Source organism: Pseudophryne corroboree, chromosome 9 (genome assembly GCF_028390025.1).
Source record: "Pseudophryne corroboree isolate aPseCor3 chromosome 9, aPseCor3.hap2, whole genome shotgun sequence".
Taxonomy (NCBI): Eukaryota; Metazoa; Chordata; class Amphibia; order Anura; family Myobatrachidae; genus Pseudophryne; species Pseudophryne corroboree.
Genome location: NC_086452.1, coordinates 216,554,363 through 216,574,346, shown reverse-complemented (window position 1 = coordinate 216,574,346; position 19,984 = coordinate 216,554,363). Strand labels below are relative to the sequence as shown.

The following is a 19,984-nucleotide window of genomic DNA, read 5'->3' as shown; positions in this document are numbered from 1 at the left end:
CTCATGGCTCCGGATTGGCCAAGAAGGACTTGGTACCCGGAACTTCAAGAGATGCTTACAGAGGTCTTATGGCCTCTGCCGCTAAGAAGGGACTTGCTTCAGCAAGTACCATGTCTGTTCCAAGACTTACCGCAGCTGCGTTTGTCGGCATGGCGATGGAAAGCCGGATCCTAAGGGAAAAAAGGCATTCCGGAAGAGGTCATTCCTACCCTGGTCAAAGCCAGAAAGGAGGTGACCGCACAACATTATCACCACGTGTGGCGAAAATTTGTTGCGTGGTGTGAGGCCAGGAAGGCCCCACAAAGAAATTTCAACTCGGTCGTTTCCTGCATTTCCTGCAAACAGGAGTGTCTATGGGCCTCAAATTGGGGTCCATTAAGGTTCAAATTCGGCCCTGTAAATTTTCTTCCAGAAAGAATTGGCTTCAGTTCCTGAAGTCCAGAAGTTTGTCAAGGGAGTATTGCATATACAAACCCCTTTTTTGTGCCTCCAGTGGCACTGTGGGATCTCAACGTAGTTCTGGGATTTCTCAAATCACATTGGTTTAAAACCAGTCAAATATGTGGATTTGCAGCATCTCACATAAAAAGTGACCATGCTCTTGGCCCTGGCCTGGACCAGGCGAGTGTCAAATTGGTGGTTTTTTCTCAAAAAAGCCCATAGCTGTTTGTCCATTCGGACAGGGCAGAGCTGCGGACTCGTCCCCAGTTCTCTCCCTAAGGTGGTGTCAGTGTTTCACCTGAACCAGCTTATTGTGGTGCCTTGCACCTACTAGGGACTTGGAGGACTCCAAGTTGCTAGAAGTTGTCAGGGCCCTGAAAATATATTCCAGGACAGCTGGAGTCAGAAAATCTGACTCGCTGTTTATACTGTATGCACCCAACAAGTTGGGTGCGCCTGCTTCTAAGCAGTCGATTGCTCGTTGGATTTGTAACACAATTCAACTTGCACATTCTGAGGCAGGCCTGCCACAGTCTAAATCGGTTAAGGCCCATTCCACAAGGAAGGTGGGCTCATCTTGGGCGGCTGCCCGAGAGGTCTCGGCATTACAACTCTGCCGAGCAGCTACGTGGTCAGGGGAGAACACGTTTGTAAAATTCTACAAATTTGATATCCTGGCAAAAGAGGACCTGGAGTTCTCTCATTCGGTGCTGCAGAGTCATCCGCACTCTCCCGCCCGTTTGGGAGCTTTGGTATAATCCCCATGGTCCTTTCAGGAACCCCAGCATCCACTAGGACGATAGAGAAAATAAGAATTTACTTACCGATAATTCTATTTCTCGGAGTCCGTAGTGGATGCTGGGCGCCCATCCCAAGTGCGGATTATCTGCAATACTTGTACATAGTTACAAAAATCGGGTTATTATTGTTGTGAGCCATCTTTTCAGAGGCTCCGCTGTTATCATACTGTTAACTGGGTTTAGATCACAAGTTGTACGGTGTGATTGGTGTGGCTGGTATGAGTCTTACCCGGGATTCAAAATTCCTCCCTTATTGTGTACGCTCGTCCGGGCACAGTACCTAACTGGCTTGGAGGAGGGTCATAGGGGGAGGAGCCAGTGCACACCACCTGATCCTAAAGCTTTACTTTTTGTGCCCTGTCTCCTGCGGAGCCGCTATTCCCCATGGTCCTTTCAGGAACCCCAGCATCCACTACGGACTCCGAGAAATAGAATTATCGGTAAGTAAATTCTTATTTTTTTAAAGAGAAAAAACCTGGAAAATGGCTGATTTAAATCCACTGCAAAAATGACTGAAAACCAGTGATTGTGACAATATATTGTTCACTGCATTTGCCAGTATAAAAGTATTAATATTATTAACATTAATTTATAACCATCTCGCACCCCAATATAATTTTATGGTCCAAGGGCGGGATGTATTAACATATATCGCCGCCCATCGCAGCAATGTTGATCGCATATGTACTGACATATGCGATCAACATCGCAATGCGGTGACGGAGGCCCCCCGCGATACCTGTGAGGTGGTGTGCTGGGGGTCTCCATCACCTCTATGGGGGGTCCACATTCCTCCCACGCCGGGAAGCAGCAGCAGGCTGTCCCTGGCGTCTCCTCCTCCCTGCAGCCGGAAGGACCTCCAGCTGCGTTGCTAGGGGGAGGAGGAGTTTACCTTCCGGGTCCAGGCTTCCTGGGGGAAGGTATGCCAGGGAAGAGGGGGGTCGGCCGAGGCGGCGGACGGCGATAAGAAACCCATAGGATTCTATAGGGTATCAACATCCAAAGATGGTGATACCTTGATGGGCGAAAACATGGAGGCGGGGTGTTAGTACATACGAAAATGCGTTTTATCGCATTTTCCCTTTAGTGCATCCCGCCCATAATCTAATAAACTGAACTGCTAATACACTGTAACACCACCCAATTCACGTATTGTGTGCTCCGTCCTAAGACCTATAAATCTGTGTGTGCTACTGGACTCCTTCCAGGTCCATATACCTGATCCGGCACTGATTTCTTTCTTTGCCTCATGTGCACTATGCTGAAATCTGCTATAGTACCTGACCCCAATCTGACCTCACCTACCCATCACAAAAAATGCTCCTAGCGAGGGAGATGTGATAGAGTACATACCACTCTAGGGAACAGTTCAGTCGGTATCCAGATGGTACAGTAGATCGACAATATCTAGGTTGATAGTCAATAGGTCATCACCACATAGTCGACATGCATTAGGTTGACAGGTACAAAATGTTGACATGCATATGGTAGACACATATTTTTCATGTTTTTTCAACATTTTTGGGGTTAGGTTTAGCCACTCAGTGGAGGGCTAGGGTTAGGCTGCCAGAGGGGATGGTTAAGGTTAGGCAACAAGGGGGGCGGTAAGGGTTAGGCTGTGGTTGTGGTCAGGCACTAGGGGGAGGGTTAGGGTTAGATTTGGGCTAAAATAAAAAAAAAATGTGTCGACCATGTTGTCCATCTATTAATCCACACTCCAGGTAGTCCTACTAAACACATGACACATTAGATTTCCGCCTCATGTCTAGGTTGCAATCTCCACTCATTTGTGCTTGTTCCTCACAGGGTGCCGTGTAAGCCAGAATGAGTAATGTTTCCTTTGCCACAATGTTCTGATTGAATTTACCCCCTTTAGTGAACTTATATATGTAGTTCAGTTTCAAATGAAAAAATTTAATTTTGGAATTGTTTGCTCTATATACTTATTAATTAAATTGTATCATAATTAATCAAGCAAGCCTTTTTAAAGATGTAGGAACAGTAGGATCATCAGATGCAACTTGACATTACACAATAAATTATTGTAACATTTGTTTTACAAGAACTTTCTTTGAGTTTCCATTTGTCAAAATAACAAATGGGATTTTGTTGTATTACTATTGAATTCAGTAAAATTATCTGTCTGTGCCATTTTTGAAGTGTTTGATCTATTTGACTCTCAAAACAAGCATTGTATTAGGTGTAAAATTACTTTTAATGGAAGTGTAAAGCTGGGTACACACCTCGCCAGGTAAGTGCAAACACACTTACCAATCATCTGCCCAATGTGTCGTGCCTGATGTCACAACTGGGCGGGCATTTAAATGTGCCCTCCCAGATGAGATGTCAGTCACCCGGGATCCCTGCAGCAAGTATGCCATATATTAATGTACAGTAAATATACTGGGCATAGGCTGTGCTGCACAGCCGACACAATATGTCTGTGATCGATGTCATTCACAGACTTATCAGAGGTACACACATGCCGACAGACTTGCAATATATCGTCCATTCGTTCGATATATCTGCCAGTGTTACCCAGCTTATTTGTTAGCAAATATTTTGTAAATAACTTTTTGTTATTACAGGTTGAGTATCCCTTATCCAAAATTCAAAATCCCACATTTTTGGGTCCACCACTGAGATAATGACATATATTATATATTATGTGTATATATAGATATATTATATAGATATATAATATAATATCTGTATTATTTATTAATTTATTTATTACCAGTTATTTATATAGCACACACATATATTTTGGCCATTCAGAGAATATATTGGCCATTCACATCAGTCCCTGCCCTAGTAGAGCTTACAATCTACATTCCCTACCATATGTACACGACACACATTCACGCTAGGGTTAATTTTATTTTAAGCCAATTAACCTACCAGTATATTTTTGGATTGTGGGAGGAAACTGTAGCACCCGGAGGAAACCCACGCAAGTACGGGGAGAATATACAAACTCCACACAGTTAGAACCATGGTGGAAATCAAACCCATGACTGCTGCGAGGCTGTATTGCTAACCATTACACTATCCGTACTGCCGTATTAACTGTTTTGGCACAGGGGTATGCTTTTAGGGAGTGACATTTTTTTGGTGGGGGTGCACAGTAAGGAATTACTATAAAAAAAATTAAGATTCTCATGATGTAAGTGTAAATAATCTTATAATGATAAAATATAGAATTGAATAAAATATAATACATGCACGCTCCCCAGGTTTAAACACTGATAAACTGTACTGTACATTTACTCTTATTTGTTATATATGTAATCATCATGTTAGGTTTTATTATCAATATTATTATTTTTTCATTATTATAAATGAATTATTTTATTAGATACTCCAAAGAGTCTGCAGTGCAGCACAATACAATATGCTATGCAACATAACAACAATTTACAAAATGAACAAACGACAGTTGGTTACATAGTAGAGCAAAAAAAAACCTACTAATTAGACAATAAACAAACAGTAACAAGTTGCGTAGTACAGAGGTGGGAGTTCAGAGGTTGGATGGGAAGAAATCCAGGAACATACCAGTATGAAGCATTTCTGTGACTTAAAGCGTAACAAAAGGGGCCAGCAATGGTTACATCTAAAGTGGGAAAGTCTATGTACTGTATGTTAAGAAGGTGGAAGTGACAGTATTGGAAGAGGGACTGAATACGGGGAGTGTAGGAGAGGGAGAATCAAAGATATCATACAGGCAGTAGAGGACATGGTAGGGGTGTCAATGGATTGGGAAAGAAGGGTAAGAAAGGGCATCCTAGCGATAGGGAAGACAGTGAGCTTGCAAGTGTTAAGTATCACTTGCATATTCAATGAGATTGTACATTTTAAGTTCTAAAAAGTGCTGGGATGGAACATCCAAGAGGATATGGCAGATAGAAAACTGAAGAAATGAGAGGAGCGAAGAGGAGATGTCAAGGAGAAATTTAAGAGGTTGAATTTGGTAAAATTGGTGTACATGTGATACTGAAGATCAAAAAAGCAAACAAGTTCACTAATGGAAGATGTGTACGCATAGAAGACAATGAGGCTGTGAATGAATGTTTGGAGGATGCCAAAGGGTAGAGGAAGGGGAGGAGGAGTCAGGGGTAGAGATAAAGAGAGAGTGGCCAGAAAGGTGGGAGGTAAATCAGAAGATGATGGTGTCACAGTGGCCTGTGGAGTGGAGGAATTGCAGGGTGGTGGAATCAAAAGTAGGGAAGTCTACGTTAATAGAATAGCTCATTATTTTGCTTTAAAATGGATGCACTTTAAGGTATTGCATGGAAATGAATATTATATTATGTTCATGTAATAACTTTTCTGTTTTAGGAACTGGTTAAACACACTACTGATGATACAGAAAAAAATAACCTGCGTTTGTCGTTGGATGCTATGAAGGTATTGGTTTTAGCACGGCTCTATCTACATGGAATCTATCAACTTATCTATGAAATTATTATATTATTATATTTTTCACCGTAACATTATTAATAAAAACATATAGTCAGCATCTTCCCCTCATTACTTGAATCACCTGAATCCCTCAGGATATAGAATGAGTGGCTTTATATTGCACTGACATAGCCATAATACCCAACACTATGGGCAGACACAGAGCAGAATGGACACGTGCTTGTGGAGTGCATCCCGTGTGGTTTTGCACTGTGCATGTTCTGGAAGCGAGTATACAGGTGATCAGAGTCATGTACATTCCATTCCTGTCTTTACTAATGACTGAAGTGGCATAACTGGGCTATAATGGGGTGTGCTCACTTAGTAAGCGGAGCAGCAGGGGGCTATGTAGAGGTTGTGTTAGCATACTGTAAGTAATATGCATATTTACATACACGCGTATCATTTGCTCCTGGTAGAGGCTGGTACAAATGTATATTACTGATAATGACTATTAGCCAAGCACTAGGATAGGGGCATACAGGTACAATTTTGCAGATGGTGTATATACGGATTTGGCCTCACATAGGGGGTCATTCCGAGTTGTTCGTTCGTTATATTTTTCTCGCAACGGAGCGATTAGTCGCTAATGCGCAATGTCCGCAGTGCGACTGCGCCAAGTAAATTTGCTATGCAGTTAGGTATTTTACTCACGGCATTACGAGGTTTTTTCTTCGTTCTGGTGATCGTAATGTGATTGACAGGAAGTGGGTGTTTCTGGGCGGAAACTGGCCGTTTTATGGGTGTGTGCGAAAAAACGCTACCGTTTCTGGGAAAAACGCGGGAGTGGCTGGAGAAACGGAGGAGTGTCTGGGCGAACGCTGGGTGTGTTTGTGACGTCAAACCAGGAACAAAACTGACTGAACTGATCGGAGTTGCCGAGTAAGTGTGGAGCTACTCAGAAACTGCTAAGAAGTGTCTATTCGCAATTTTGCTAATCTTTCGTTCGCAATTTTGATAAGCTAACATTCACTCCCAGTAGGTAGCGGCTTAGCGTGTGCAATGCTGCTAAAAGCAGCTTGCGAGCGAACAACTCGGAATGAGGGCCATAGTGCATTATACGGTATGTGAGGCTGACCAAATCACGCTACATCCGTTGCCTCTGGACAGTATTACACCACAGATCACTATGAATATTAACATGGTAATTTCTAGAATTTCTGTCAGGGTAGAGGCTCACCCGTAAAGAATTTAGAAAGGCACATAATCCCTAGGAGCAGCTTTTAGACACCTATAGAGTCACCTGACACAAGCTGAATTCATTACCAAAAAATAGGTGCAAGAGAGATGGTACATTGTACAACCAAAGCACATAGATACTATGTGTTATTGGTTGTACAATCAACTAGGACATGCTTGCACATGTGTTTCCCCAAGTGCCAGCAAGCTAAGACAACCATAGATATGCTAGAGCTTGTAGTACAAGAAGCACCAGCATGCCCATTCACTTAAAGGCAGCCTGATTTCTGTTTAATAGAAATAACTTTTACCCCATCAAATATAATGGATTTATATGTATATGTTTCATGAATTGCTAAACATCAATTCTAAGTAACTTAATCTTGTAACTTTTGTTTGCTCCAACTTTTAGGATTTAGCACAATATGTGAATGAGGTAAAGAGAGACACAGAGACCATGCGGGAAATCGAGCAGTATCAACATTCCATTGAGAACCTGGTAAGTATTTCCTGCACTGGAAATAGTACAGGGAAGTCCAGCTGCGGTGGAGGAAGGTCAGTGGGTACAGTACATTGTAGTACACCTATAAAGCTTCATGCATTACCGGAAGATGACACTAGAAGGAAAAACATATACAGTATATACAGATATATATATCTCTATCTATCTATAAATATATATCTATCTAAAGAAGGGTGAAAATCTAAAGAAGGGTGAAAAATTGCGCCATCTAGTGTTGTATTTAAAAACTTTCTGAGAGAGAACCATAGGATCTGAATATGGCAGTGAGCACTTGCATACACGTTATCCGATGGCCGCGTATGCACAATAGCGTGGACGGTTCCCAGTGGCAGAAGTAAAGTGATCGCATCTTATTGTAGCCCCTGTTCCTGGTTATGGTTAATACATTTAGATGTTAATTAGTTTCTTATTGCTGCAATAAGAGCCAATAAGAAATTATTTTTATTATCAAGACTGATTCCCAATAATTAATAAATATACCACTAAGGGGGAATTCAATTAGAGGAGAAGACACAACGGGAGCGAAAAGCAACCTTTTTTTGCAATTTTTCCCGCTGTTTCTCCAATATATTTTTGTCGGGCAGTCCAATTTGGTCGCCCGAAGAAAAATAAATGTTCTCATGAAAACACACAGGTTCAGTGAAACCTGTTTGTTTATTTTCATGACAAACAGCCCCACTATTGCCCAAAAAGGGGGCTTTTCTCTGGGATTTATTTTGCACCGGCTTATTGGAGATAATTGAATAGGCAGGGGTGAATCAATTAGCCGCGAGAAAACCTTGTGGCTAATTTAATTCTCCCCTAAATGTCACTTGTGAAAGGCTAGAAATACAAGTTTAAGAAGCAAGATCAGTGCACACTTTATGAGACTGGTGGCTGTTGCAGTATAATATCTCTTCAGAGACCTTCCTCTTTAATCACTTGCCTGGTTTGGTTACATCAGATGCGACCACACCATGCTGGGCTTTCCCTGACATGGTCACATCTGATCTGACCAGTCAGAAAGCCCACTCTGCAACTGCTGGAAGATAATCTGCTGTAAACTGCTGCTCACAGAGGGACCTCCTGGCCCCTATGTCTTCTGCCCTTACCTTGCTTGTTTTCACCCCATGGCTACAGAGTGAAGCAATCGCTGGGAAAATGTAGGTTTGTGATGGTCCAAACATCGATGTACCGATATTTCAGTCATCGATGTTTAACTAATTAACCTAATTCAAAAAACAATAACAATTTTTGAGCTGCATTTGGAAAAAAATATTAGCCAATTAAGTGGTTAAGAAAACCCCTTTTGTGAAACTACTTTTTGGATTTTCTCTTAAAATACTTCTCAAACCAGCCCCATTATGCCATCACTTATGAGAGGGAGGAGAATATATATTATAGGGCCTAATTCAGAGTTGATCGCAGCAGCAAATTTGTTAGCAGTTAGGCAAAACCATGTGCACTGCAGGGGGGGCAGGTATAACATGTGCAGAGAGAGTTAGATTTGGGTGGGGTGTGTTCAATCTGCAATCTAAATTGCAGTGTAAAAATAAAGCAGCCAGTATTTACCCTGCACAGAAACAAAATAACCCACCCAAATCTAACTCTCTCTGCACGTTATATCTGCCTCCCCTGCAGTGCACATGGGCCCTCATTCCGAGTTGATCGCTAGCTGCTTTCGTTCGCAGCGCAGCGATTAGGTAAAAAAGTGGCACTTCTGCGCATGCGTATGAGGTGCAGTGCGCACACGCGACGTACTTTCGCAAAAGCCGATACAGTTTCACACAAGGTCTAGCGACGCTTTTCAGGCGCACTGCTGGCCGCAGAGAGATTGACAGGAAGTGGGTGTTTCTGGGTGGTAACTGACCATTTTCGGGGAGTGTGTGTAAAAACGCAGGCGTGTCGGATAAAAATGCAGGAGTGGCTGGGGAAACGTAGGCGTGGCTGGCCGAACGCAGGGCGTGTTTGTGACGTCAAAACAGGAACTAAACAGTCTGAAGTGATCACTAGCTAGGAGTAAGTCTCGAGCTACTCAGAAACTGCACAATCTTTTTTTGTAGCAGCGCTGCGATCCTTTCGTTCGTACTTCTGCTAAGCTAAGATACACTCCCAGAGGGCGGCGTCTTAGTATTTGCACTGCTGCTAAAAGCAGCTAGCGAGCGATCAACTCGGAATGAGGGCCATGGTTTTGCCCAACTACTAACAAATTTGCTGCTGTGATCAACTCTGAATTACCCCCTAAGTCACCTGTTTTGCACAAGAAAAATCAAATCTTATTGCTGGGAAAAAGAGGCTCTGTTGCTACTCTTAAACCAGCAAACGCCTGGTAAGTGCTCCCTCTCTACCCGTTGAATCTCATTTAGCCACTTAACTGACAATTTTTCCAAAAAAAACCTCTCCAAAATTGTAGTTTTTTTTTATGAGTGAATTGGGTGAAGAAGATGAATTTAACCCTATCCAAATATCCAAAATGATTTTAGTTAAAAAAATAAAATAAAAAAAGTTTTGAATTTTTTTTTAATGAAAAAATCCCCCCATGAACATCGAAACATCGATCAGGAACATCGTGACCATCGGAAACATTGCGACCATCGCGTCTTTCATTTTGAAAGCTGGGACAACCTCCAGGTATACAGGGGGGGTCTGGGGGTGGCTTGGGGGGTTAATTTACACTCCCCAGCGGCTGCTATTGTCTGCAGCCGCTGGAGGAGAGGTCCTGTCATGCTGACCGGTCAGCAGTGATCGACAGCATGGCAATCAGTAGGGGAGAGTGCAGGGAGGCAGAGGGACCTTCCGTTCCCTCTGACAGCAGCAGCAGAGGGTAGTTTCCCTTCCCTGCTGCTGCTAACACTGTTTATCTGACTGGTCACATCCTGTGCGACCAGGTCAGATAGAGCACTTGCAGGCATGGTCGCATCTGATGCGACCATGCCAGGCAAGTGGTTAAACAATATGTTGTGCAAAATAAAATCTTGTTTTTGCATTTTGACACAATTTAAAGGTGACATGTGAGGCCAGCCAGCCTGATCTGCCCGCCCCCTCGCATGAAAAGATTCAAACTTTTTCATCTCCCATAGATGTCACCATCTTTTTTCACAGGTCCATGTGTTTTCATAAAGAAGAGAAAAACAGAACCACTCTTTGATAGTTGATCAGAATCTAAAATAGTGTTAAAGAAAAAACATTTATTTCAGAAAGAACTATGAATGACACTCAAGAGACCAGGGGGTATATTTACTTACAAGTAATTTTCATTGAGTCTTATCAATTTTAAATTGATGTAAATCAGTCTAAATTGATAACCTTTCAGGGCTAAAACATTTTCTAATATTTAAAAATGAATATTAAATATCATCTGTTAGTAAATGTGTGTTCATCTCCTGAAACCCAACATTGATTGAGAACAATTTTCATTAACTATAAATTTATAAAAATCGACCTTTAGTAATTAATCACACATAGTTAATTATTAAGAACAAGAGCAGAAACTATTCATTTCTTAAAATGAACATAAGCAACTTAAAAACGTAAAACACTTTGCATTGATCATAAAGCAGACATGAAGGGACAGCAGATAATAAAGTGATCTTTGACAAATTAATCAGTGAGGGAGTATTTGACGCACAAAAATGAATATCAGCAAATATGTATCACTAAGATGAAAATAAAGCTCAATTGTAATACCTTTGTAAGTAACATACAGTCCTAGTTCTGTACTGAAGGTGGTAGTTTAGTACATAGAGAAGTTCAAAACAGAGTAAGTCTCAATTCATATATTAAAATGGGGTTATAGCTGTGAACAGTTCCTGCGCTTAAGATGATAAAAGAACAAAGGTGTATGTGAAAACAAAAGTAGTGAGTGTAAATAGCAGATATTGGATATCGCACAGTTCCACCTGTACCCCTAGGTTAGCATAACTAAACTGCTTCAGAACATCATTGAACTTGCATAGAACATTAAAACGTGTAACCTTGCAGGCTCGCTTCACTCGCCACGCTTCAGGCACAGTGGCTCGCTTCACTCACTACAGGTTACTATTCCTAATAGAGGTCCATGTGAGGAGTTTTCTGAGACCGTTTAGTTATGCTAGCCCAGGGGGCCTCATGTACTGAACTTGAGCTTATATGTGCATATCTATCAGTGTGGAGAGAGATAAAGTACCAACCAATCATTTCCTATAATTTTGCAAACACACAGGTCCATGTACTAAGGGTAGAAGGGGTAAAAATGCTAAAGGCAGAGAAAAGCCCTATATACAGATGTGTCCTCATACATCTTGCCTCAATGTGCCACATAGCGGGAGGTGCCTGGTGTGAATGAGCTGACAGGTCCTGTGCAATTCCATTAGTGTTGGGAGTCTTTTTTTGTGTGCGACCACACCTGTATCTGCATATACAAAATGCTATGTTACTGTACCTACATTAGTGTAGCAGAGTATTCCGTATGCAGATACAGCCACAGTCGCACACTGGGTCGACATATCGGATCCTGGGTACACAACAGAACGATGTATAAAGAACAAAATAATGTATCTTTCCAATTTTATTTACGTAGAAGTAGTTTAACAGTGTTGGCTGTGCAGCTAGGCCGACCGAGCGACTTTTCTAGCGACCGCAGTTATCTGCATACACACTGAACAATATGAGCATTTCGTATGCAGATACAGCCACAGTCACACACTGGGTAGACATATTGGATCCTGGGTACACACCAGAACAATGTATAAAGAACAAAACTATGTATCTTTCCAACTTTATTTACGTAGAAGTAGGTTAACAGCGTTGGCTATGCAACAAGGCCAATCGAGTGACTTTTCTAGCGACCGCAGGTATCTGCATACAAACTGAACAATATGCCTGATTTGTCGTTCCAATTCCGGCGGAAACTACAATATCGCTCCAGCTTTTACACGGCTTAACAGTCCAGGTTTTAGTGATATCCATGCTTGAGCACAGATGGTCACTTTAAAATAACTGAGGTACCAATGAATTCACCTGTGCTCAAGTATGGCTACCTTTAAAACATAGACTGTTAGTGTGCCCTGAGGACTGTGGATGGGAATCATTGCCTTATAAACAAATCCTGAAGGTAATTTTTATACAATATTTGTAATAGGTTTGTGCATGAAACAAAGTTTGTGTACACTGAACCATCGGGAAGCAAAATGTCAGTGCCTCAGTCTCGCTCAAAAAAGTTTGGATTTCGTTTGGAATTTAATATGAGAGATGCAACCTGTATCATTTATACATTTATTGCAACCAAGAGGGTTGGAAATTACGCATCCAATCATTAACAAAGGGTAATGCTATGCTTGAATCATTGCCACAGACACCAGACCTGAACAGTATACCACTGGATCTAAATTGAAGGATGTTGACAACAGTAAGAAAAGAAAGGTTATAATATACTTCCAAGAGTGTCTAACAGGGGAGGACAAAATGCTTTATTATATTTATCTATTACAGGTTATTTATATACAGTAGCACACACATATTACTCTGGACTTTATAGAGAATATTTAGTCATTCACATTAGTCCCTGCCCCAGTGGAGTTTACAATCCATATTCCCTAACACACTGACACACATAATGGTGTTAATCTTTGTCAGGAGCCAATTAACCTACCAGTACGTGTTTGGAGTGTCAGAGAAGACTGGAACAATGGGAAGAAACCCAGCAATCACAGGAGAACATGCTAACTCCCCACCAATAGGGCCTTGGTTGAGACCTCAGTGCTATAAGGCAGTGATGGTGACCACGGTTCTACTGTAGACGTGAGAAGAAAATGGCTCTTTTATAAACACCTGCTTTCCTCTGTGAACACATGCAAAATCTAGACGTTTAGAAATCTGACAATATGGCGACATGGATAGATCTTGGGGTTACAATAAAGACATTGGTATGATTTTTCCTATTGTTAAGTATGCCAGAGGATAAAGGTTTACACATCTATCCCTTCATACTTGCCATTCTGAGACTGAAATCCAATGACAGGAGGAAGGAATCTAACAGTGTTGATAAACTTTGTTCAGCAGCAAAAACAACTTATAAAACTGTAAAATATATCTACAAAAGTTTCAGGAGTGCTTCATAATCGGATATATGTGAGGCACAGTATTCCTGTGATTGTGTGACAGAACATTTTCCAATGCACAGGGAATCCTGTCAGTCTCTTTTACACAGATTACATTGACAAATGTGATAATAAATTCTGATGAATACATTCACACATACTGTACATGTGTTTTTCTCAGGAATTGTATTAGTAACTTCCATAGAAAACCTCTGTCACTAAAAGATTGTTATATACAGTCATTTGTTATTATAAACAAGAAAAAAACAATACAACGTAGCACAGGAAATTGCAGATTAACACATTTACATTTTAACAGGCATTCATTCAGTGTAACTAATGGTGTTTCTTTGCTTCCTTCCATTACTGTATTTGTCACAGAACCTGTGCAAATACCTAATTCTAGTAACTGTTAATTGTATTACAGATAGACATGAGTAAACAGATTAAACTGAAATAGTCACATGGCAAGTACTGTACGAGAATAAGAATATTTGTGGATTTTTGGCCACTTCATCTCATTATTATCCATTCTTTGTATAGCACCAAAACATTCCTCAACACATTACAGTAAATTATTAACATACACTAATAAAACATTATTAAAAGTGAATTTACATACTAATCTTTCTATACATTTTAAAGTGTAATACCTGGAGCGGCCATGAGAGGGCAGGATGAGACCGTTCATCTATTATTTCAGCATTTTATTTATGTGGATGACAGTTTAAGAAATATATCATAATCATGAATTACTGCTGTAGTATATAATGTCTTGCCATTTCTAATAGGCTTTGACTCCAAAAAATATATTTGATTTATTTTAGATTTATTTGCTCTCGTTCTTGCCATGAGCGATTAGAACATTTGATATCTTTTAGAAAATATAGTTATGAAGCAAATAGTTTTGCGGCACATTTGCCCTGAACTACAGTAAATATAAATCTGATTTTCCTTGTGTTTAGGTCATTTAACATTTTATTTGCTCAACCGTTGGTAATTGAGCTTTTTCTTTATTGTACATTTCTATAAATATAAACTATATATATAAATTAATAAATTATTTAAAGGCCAAGGGCACTGTAGACAGAAAGGCCGCTATGGACTAAGGTTAAGATCACTGTCTCCAACACTGGATGTCTGGCGGTTACACAGACACGTTGTAAAATCGGAACCATCATACATCTGTGTGTGGGGTGGAGGCCGATATTGGCCATCGCATCACTTGATTTGATGTCAGAAGTCCAGAAACCATTCAGTGCTGGGTTTCAGATGTCCAGCCCTACAGAAACTGTGTCACATGCCAATGAAAATGGGAATACCTTGCCCTACACTGGATCACGCTTCTGCACATTTGTCCGGCTGTTAATAAAAGGACTTTTCCACGTACCCACACTTAACTTACAGAGACTCGACATTTGCAATGGCGGCCATGAACATTAGAGTAATACTAGAAAATGTACTAAGAAAAACTTAAGCATTACTAGGAAAATAGCTACCTTTGTATCTAGGCATCTGTACATCAGACAGTGTTTCTCTACAGCGCCTAGTTTGTCACGCAAGTGGAGAATTGGGAGTTTAGCAGGATAAACCTTTTTAAATGAATTAGTGGGATCTAGAGAGCGCACATAGGAAGCTATTCCAGACTTACAATGACTACACAAAAGTTTCTCCCTGCAACAGTGACCTGAATTTTGCCCTTGTTAAGAAATGGTGCAAACCAGTCTTGGTCCTGTTTGGTGGGAAAGCATCTCCGTTGCTGCACTTCAACCATTGTAACACCTTCAAAGATACAAAAGTGGCACATGTAATAAAGACAGTCTTACTATATTGATTATTATTTGGGGAGACACCTGTAAGAGGGTATCAGCTGCCTTAGGCTCAGTCTGAGCCTCCCATAGGATGTATTATAAGTCTGTAGTGCTTGTGCACCTACTGGTAACCCTCGCTCTCAACTGGGCAGACTAGATGGGCCAAGTGGTTCTTATCTGCCGTCAAATTCTATGACTACATTTTGACACGACTCAATGTTGGTACTCTCACTGACTAAGGCTATCCTATGATAAGTGGTGGTCCTCACACATATATTTACAAATGTATGCGCTGAGACGTTATGGGTAGTACAGATGGTGTAATGGTTAGCACGTCTGCCTCACAGCACTGAGGTCATGGGCTCTATTCCCACCATGGCTGTAACTGTGTGGGGTTTGTATATTCTCCCATTGCTTGCGTTTCCTCCGGGTGCTCCAGTTTCCTCCCACACCCAAAAATAAAACTGGTAGTTTAATTGGGTGTAGTATGGTATGCCGGCGGCCGGGCTCCCGGCGACCAGCATACCGACTGCCGGCATACCGACAGCGTGGCAAGCGCAAATGAGCCCCTTGTGGGCTCGCTGCACTTACCACACTGCAGGTGCGGTGGCGCGCTATGCGCGTCGCGCTATTTATTCTCCCTCCAGGGGGGTCATGGACCCCCACGAGGGAGAAAATCTGTCGGTTTGCCGGCTGTCGGGATTCCGGCGCCAGTATACTGTGCGCCGGGATCCCGACAGTCGGCATACTGAAGACCACCCGTTTAATTCGCTCCCAACAAAATTAACCCTAGTGTGTGTACTTGTACATGTGGTAGGGAATATAGGCGCAAATGTATTAAGCCTGGAGAAGGGATAAAGAAGATTTAAAGCAGTGATAAGTGGAAGGTGAGAACGCACTAGCCAGTAATTTTTCAAACCCGTAATGATTGGCTGGGCACCTTGTACTTATCCCTGCTTTATAACTTATTTATCCCTTCTCCAGGCTTAATACATCTGTCCTATAGATTGTAGCTCCACTGGAGCAGGGACTGATGTGAATGGCCAAATATTCTCTGTAAAGCGCTGCGGAATATGTGTATATAAATAACTGGTAATAAAATAATAACAACGTTTGTACTGCTTTATACGGTATTAGTAGTTCTTTGGTGTATGGCAGATCAGTGCAGTGAGATTCTTTGTTCTATTTTCTTAATGCAAGTGTAAGGGAAAAAATGAAAGTTGAGATGAACAAGAAGTATTGCTAACGTGGAAGTCTGTTGGACTGTTTTGTAAAGTGCTTACTGTCCACCATACTGTACGTATTATATATGCAACAATAAGCACATCAACTTTTGCTGGGGTGCTTCCAACAATTAATTGCACTTACAGTACATATAGAAAGTAATAGTGCATTTCACATTTCTTCCTGTTCATAATAACCCTTGTAATGCTAGGCCTCACCACCAAGCAGCATTTTCTGAAGGGAGCTTTTCTACATTTATAGATAGTCATCTATAAAATAATGAGTATGATTTCAGATAATATAAATTCCAAATGTACTGTTTTGTTTAGAATCAACCTCTAATACTTTATGGAAGACCGAAGGTGGACGGCGAGATCAAGTTCAGTACACTGGATAAACGCACAAGGCAGGACAGGTAAAGAGACCATCTGTATGTCTGTCCTATTTATAAACAATAGTTACTTAGTAACTGAGGCATGCTGCCTTGCTGAAATTAGGAGTACTGTGACCTACAGTGACCTATTGGCAATTATATCTTAATGATTAAAGAGTAAGCCCAATAACAGTGACATGTTTATTCCGTGACCCACTGTCAGTGATATGTTTACCAAGATACAGGCTCAGTCTCACGTGAGATTAGTGACCTGTAGTGTGTTTGTTGGGTCACAGGGTCACTTCCATTGACGAATCAGATGACTGTGTAATTAATTCAATCTTCTGAGTATTGAATTCAGATATTGCTGATGTTATGTTTTACACTTTTTTAAGGTATATATTCCTGTTTGATAAGGCTGTCATTGTGTGCAAAAGAAGAGGGGACAATTATGAAATGAAGGAGGTGATAGATCTTCACAAATACAAAATAACTAATAATCCAACTAATGAAAAGGAAAATAAAAAGGTACATTGAAAATAACTGAATAAAAAATAAAGGTTTTAGATGTTAATTTATTGATATATCTGTGGAAGCCTGAAATTGTTAGTTTTAATTTGGTACAGGTTGAGTATCCCTTATCCAAAATGCTTGGGACCAGAGGTATTTTGGATATCGGATTATTCCATATTTTGGAATAGTTGCATACCATAATGAGATATCATGGTGATGGGACCTAAATCTAAGCACAGAATGCATTTATGTTTCATATACACCTTATACACACAGCAGGAAGGTCATTTTAGCCAATATTTTTTTATAACTTTGTGCATTAAACAAAGTGGGTGTACACTCACACAATTCATTTATGTTTCATATACACCTTATACACACAGCCTGAAGGTCATTTAATACAATATTTTTAATAACTTTGTGTATTAAACAAAGTTTGTGTACATTGAGCCATCAAAAAACAAAGATTTCACTATCTCACTCTCACTCAAAAAAGCCCGTATTTCGGAATATTCCGTATTTCGGAATATTTGGATATGGGATACTCAACCTGTATTGTATTATGTCTATTTTCTACAGTGGTCGTATGGATTCTATCTTACACATGTTCAGGGGCAGAATGGCTTTGAATTTTACTGCAAAACCAGAGACTTGAGGAAGAAATTGCTGGAACAGTTTGCAATGGCTTTGTAAGTTTGTAGTTGTGTGTATGTATGTGGATTACATTTTTTAAATGTGTTACGCCATTTTTTATTAAAGATATAGTACAGTTCAGTTACAGTACAAGCATTACATACTGTATAACAGTAAAATACTGTACCAATCAAGTAATGCAGACAGTGATAAGGTTATATGAAAACCAAGTACTCAGAGTATTTAAGATGGACATATTTAGTACATTTTATATTATTATTATTATTATTATTATTCAGTACCTCCATGATTATGAGGAAGATTTACTTTAAAATAGTTATATAAACATCTAAAAACAAGTGGTAATGCTATATAATTGCCAATTGATTTCTTAACGGTAGTTCCTGTGTGTAAGTTTTTAACTTGATTCTAATACAACTAATGGGTGTAAATCAGGGTGCAGTTGTATTTAGTCATGTTAACAATTATCATATGTTAGTAATTCAGATCCATTCATCATCTTTGTAAGGCTTGTAAATGGTATCTATGCAGCCAGGATGCATATTTGCCAACAGTCCCCAATTTGCATGGAATTGTCACTAATTTAAATAATTATCTCATGTAGCTGAACACTATCAAATGTAATTATCAGTATTTTTTCTATTATATAAGCCATATAACTTCAGAGATCGAAAATTACATTGTACGTACATACCCTATTCAGCAGCAAAGTGTATCTGAAAATTACTTAATTTTGCATATCATGCAGGAAGCTCAACTGTCAATAATCTTTCTAGAGCCGGCATGTCAAATTCAAAATCCCAATCGGGCCAAATAAGGTTTGTGTGAGCTGCAAAAAAAAAAAAAAAAAAAGTCTTATATGCAATTTTGAAAGGTTTATTAAAAAAAATAAAACAATAAAGTATAATCAAAAAGATGTCAAGTATCAGGAACATTGTATGTATATTATAATAATAATAATAATAATAATAATAATAATAATAATAATAATAATATAATTTATATCAGTGGAAGCTAGGAGCTGTGTTATTTATTCTTATATCAGCAGCTTTCCAGCCACCTCTGTCCCTCCAGCCACATGCCTCCTGTGTCTCCTCTTGCTCCCTGTGTCCCCTCCAGCAGAAAGCCCTCTGTGCCTCCTGACCAGTTTCACTCTATTCAGGCTCTGTCCAACCACTGTGCCAGTCCCCTCCAATTTACCTTTGCTTAGAATGGATTTAAGCCATCTGCTCCTCTTCCAAAAGGTCAACTTGAGTTTTTAAATTTTTTCTTCATTTATTTTAACTTTTTCATACATTACGATCCACGTGGACTACAATTGGGAACGGTAATCTGTGCAGAGCGCAGTGGTAGCGGATCGAGGCACCTTGCCCGAAGCATGGCGAGGGGACACGGTGCACTAATTGGGGTTCACAGTCACTTTACAAAGAAAACGACACCAAAAAAAGTGGGGGAAAACTCATGTCGACCTTTTGTAATGTCGACTTAGTACATGTCGACCTAGAGTCCCAGTCGACCTAGAACCCATGTCGACCTACTTACTGTCGACCAATAGTGGTCGATCTAGGCACTGTCGACCTAACTCTTGTCCGCGGGGCGCAAGTTTGTTCTGTTTGTCTGTTCTGGAGAGATCCAATGAAGAGATTGCCAAATACATTAGTGTCAGTGACAACACTAGGGGGTGTGGCCCATACCAGGTGTCACCAACCAATGGGGTTACACCAAAATACTGGTTCCTCCTCAGTAATCGGGAGCCATGCACTGCACTATGTCTCCGAGTAGGAGGTGGCAGTGTGAGGACAGTCTCTGAGGGCAGCCCACTATCTCCAGGAGAGCCTATTAGACACAATTTGTTGAATCAGTCCCTGCATGTTTTTATGAGAACTGTGGTGATCTTCACTAATGATCTGTACGTGTTCTCAGTGTCAGAGAGTACATAACCATAT

General features: G+C 40.5%; 1 protein-coding gene across 3 annotated transcripts in view; it reads left to right on the top strand.

Moving 5' to 3' along the window:
- The window catches only part of VAV3 (vav guanine nucleotide exchange factor 3), a 546,183-nt gene that overhangs the window by 355,748 nt on the left and 170,451 nt on the right, over positions 1–19,984 (top strand). For all 3 annotated transcript variants that reach the window (XM_063940113.1, XM_063940112.1, XM_063940114.1), the window contains 5 exons: positions 5,583–5,651; positions 7,297–7,383; positions 16,828–16,913; positions 17,267–17,399; positions 17,964–18,073. In XM_063940113.1, the coding sequence (XP_063796183.1) occupies positions 5,583–5,651; positions 7,297–7,383; positions 16,828–16,913; positions 17,267–17,399; positions 17,964–18,073 (485 nt within the window). The remainder of the gene's footprint in view (positions 1–5,582; positions 5,652–7,296; positions 7,384–16,827; positions 16,914–17,266; positions 17,400–17,963; positions 18,074–19,984) is intronic.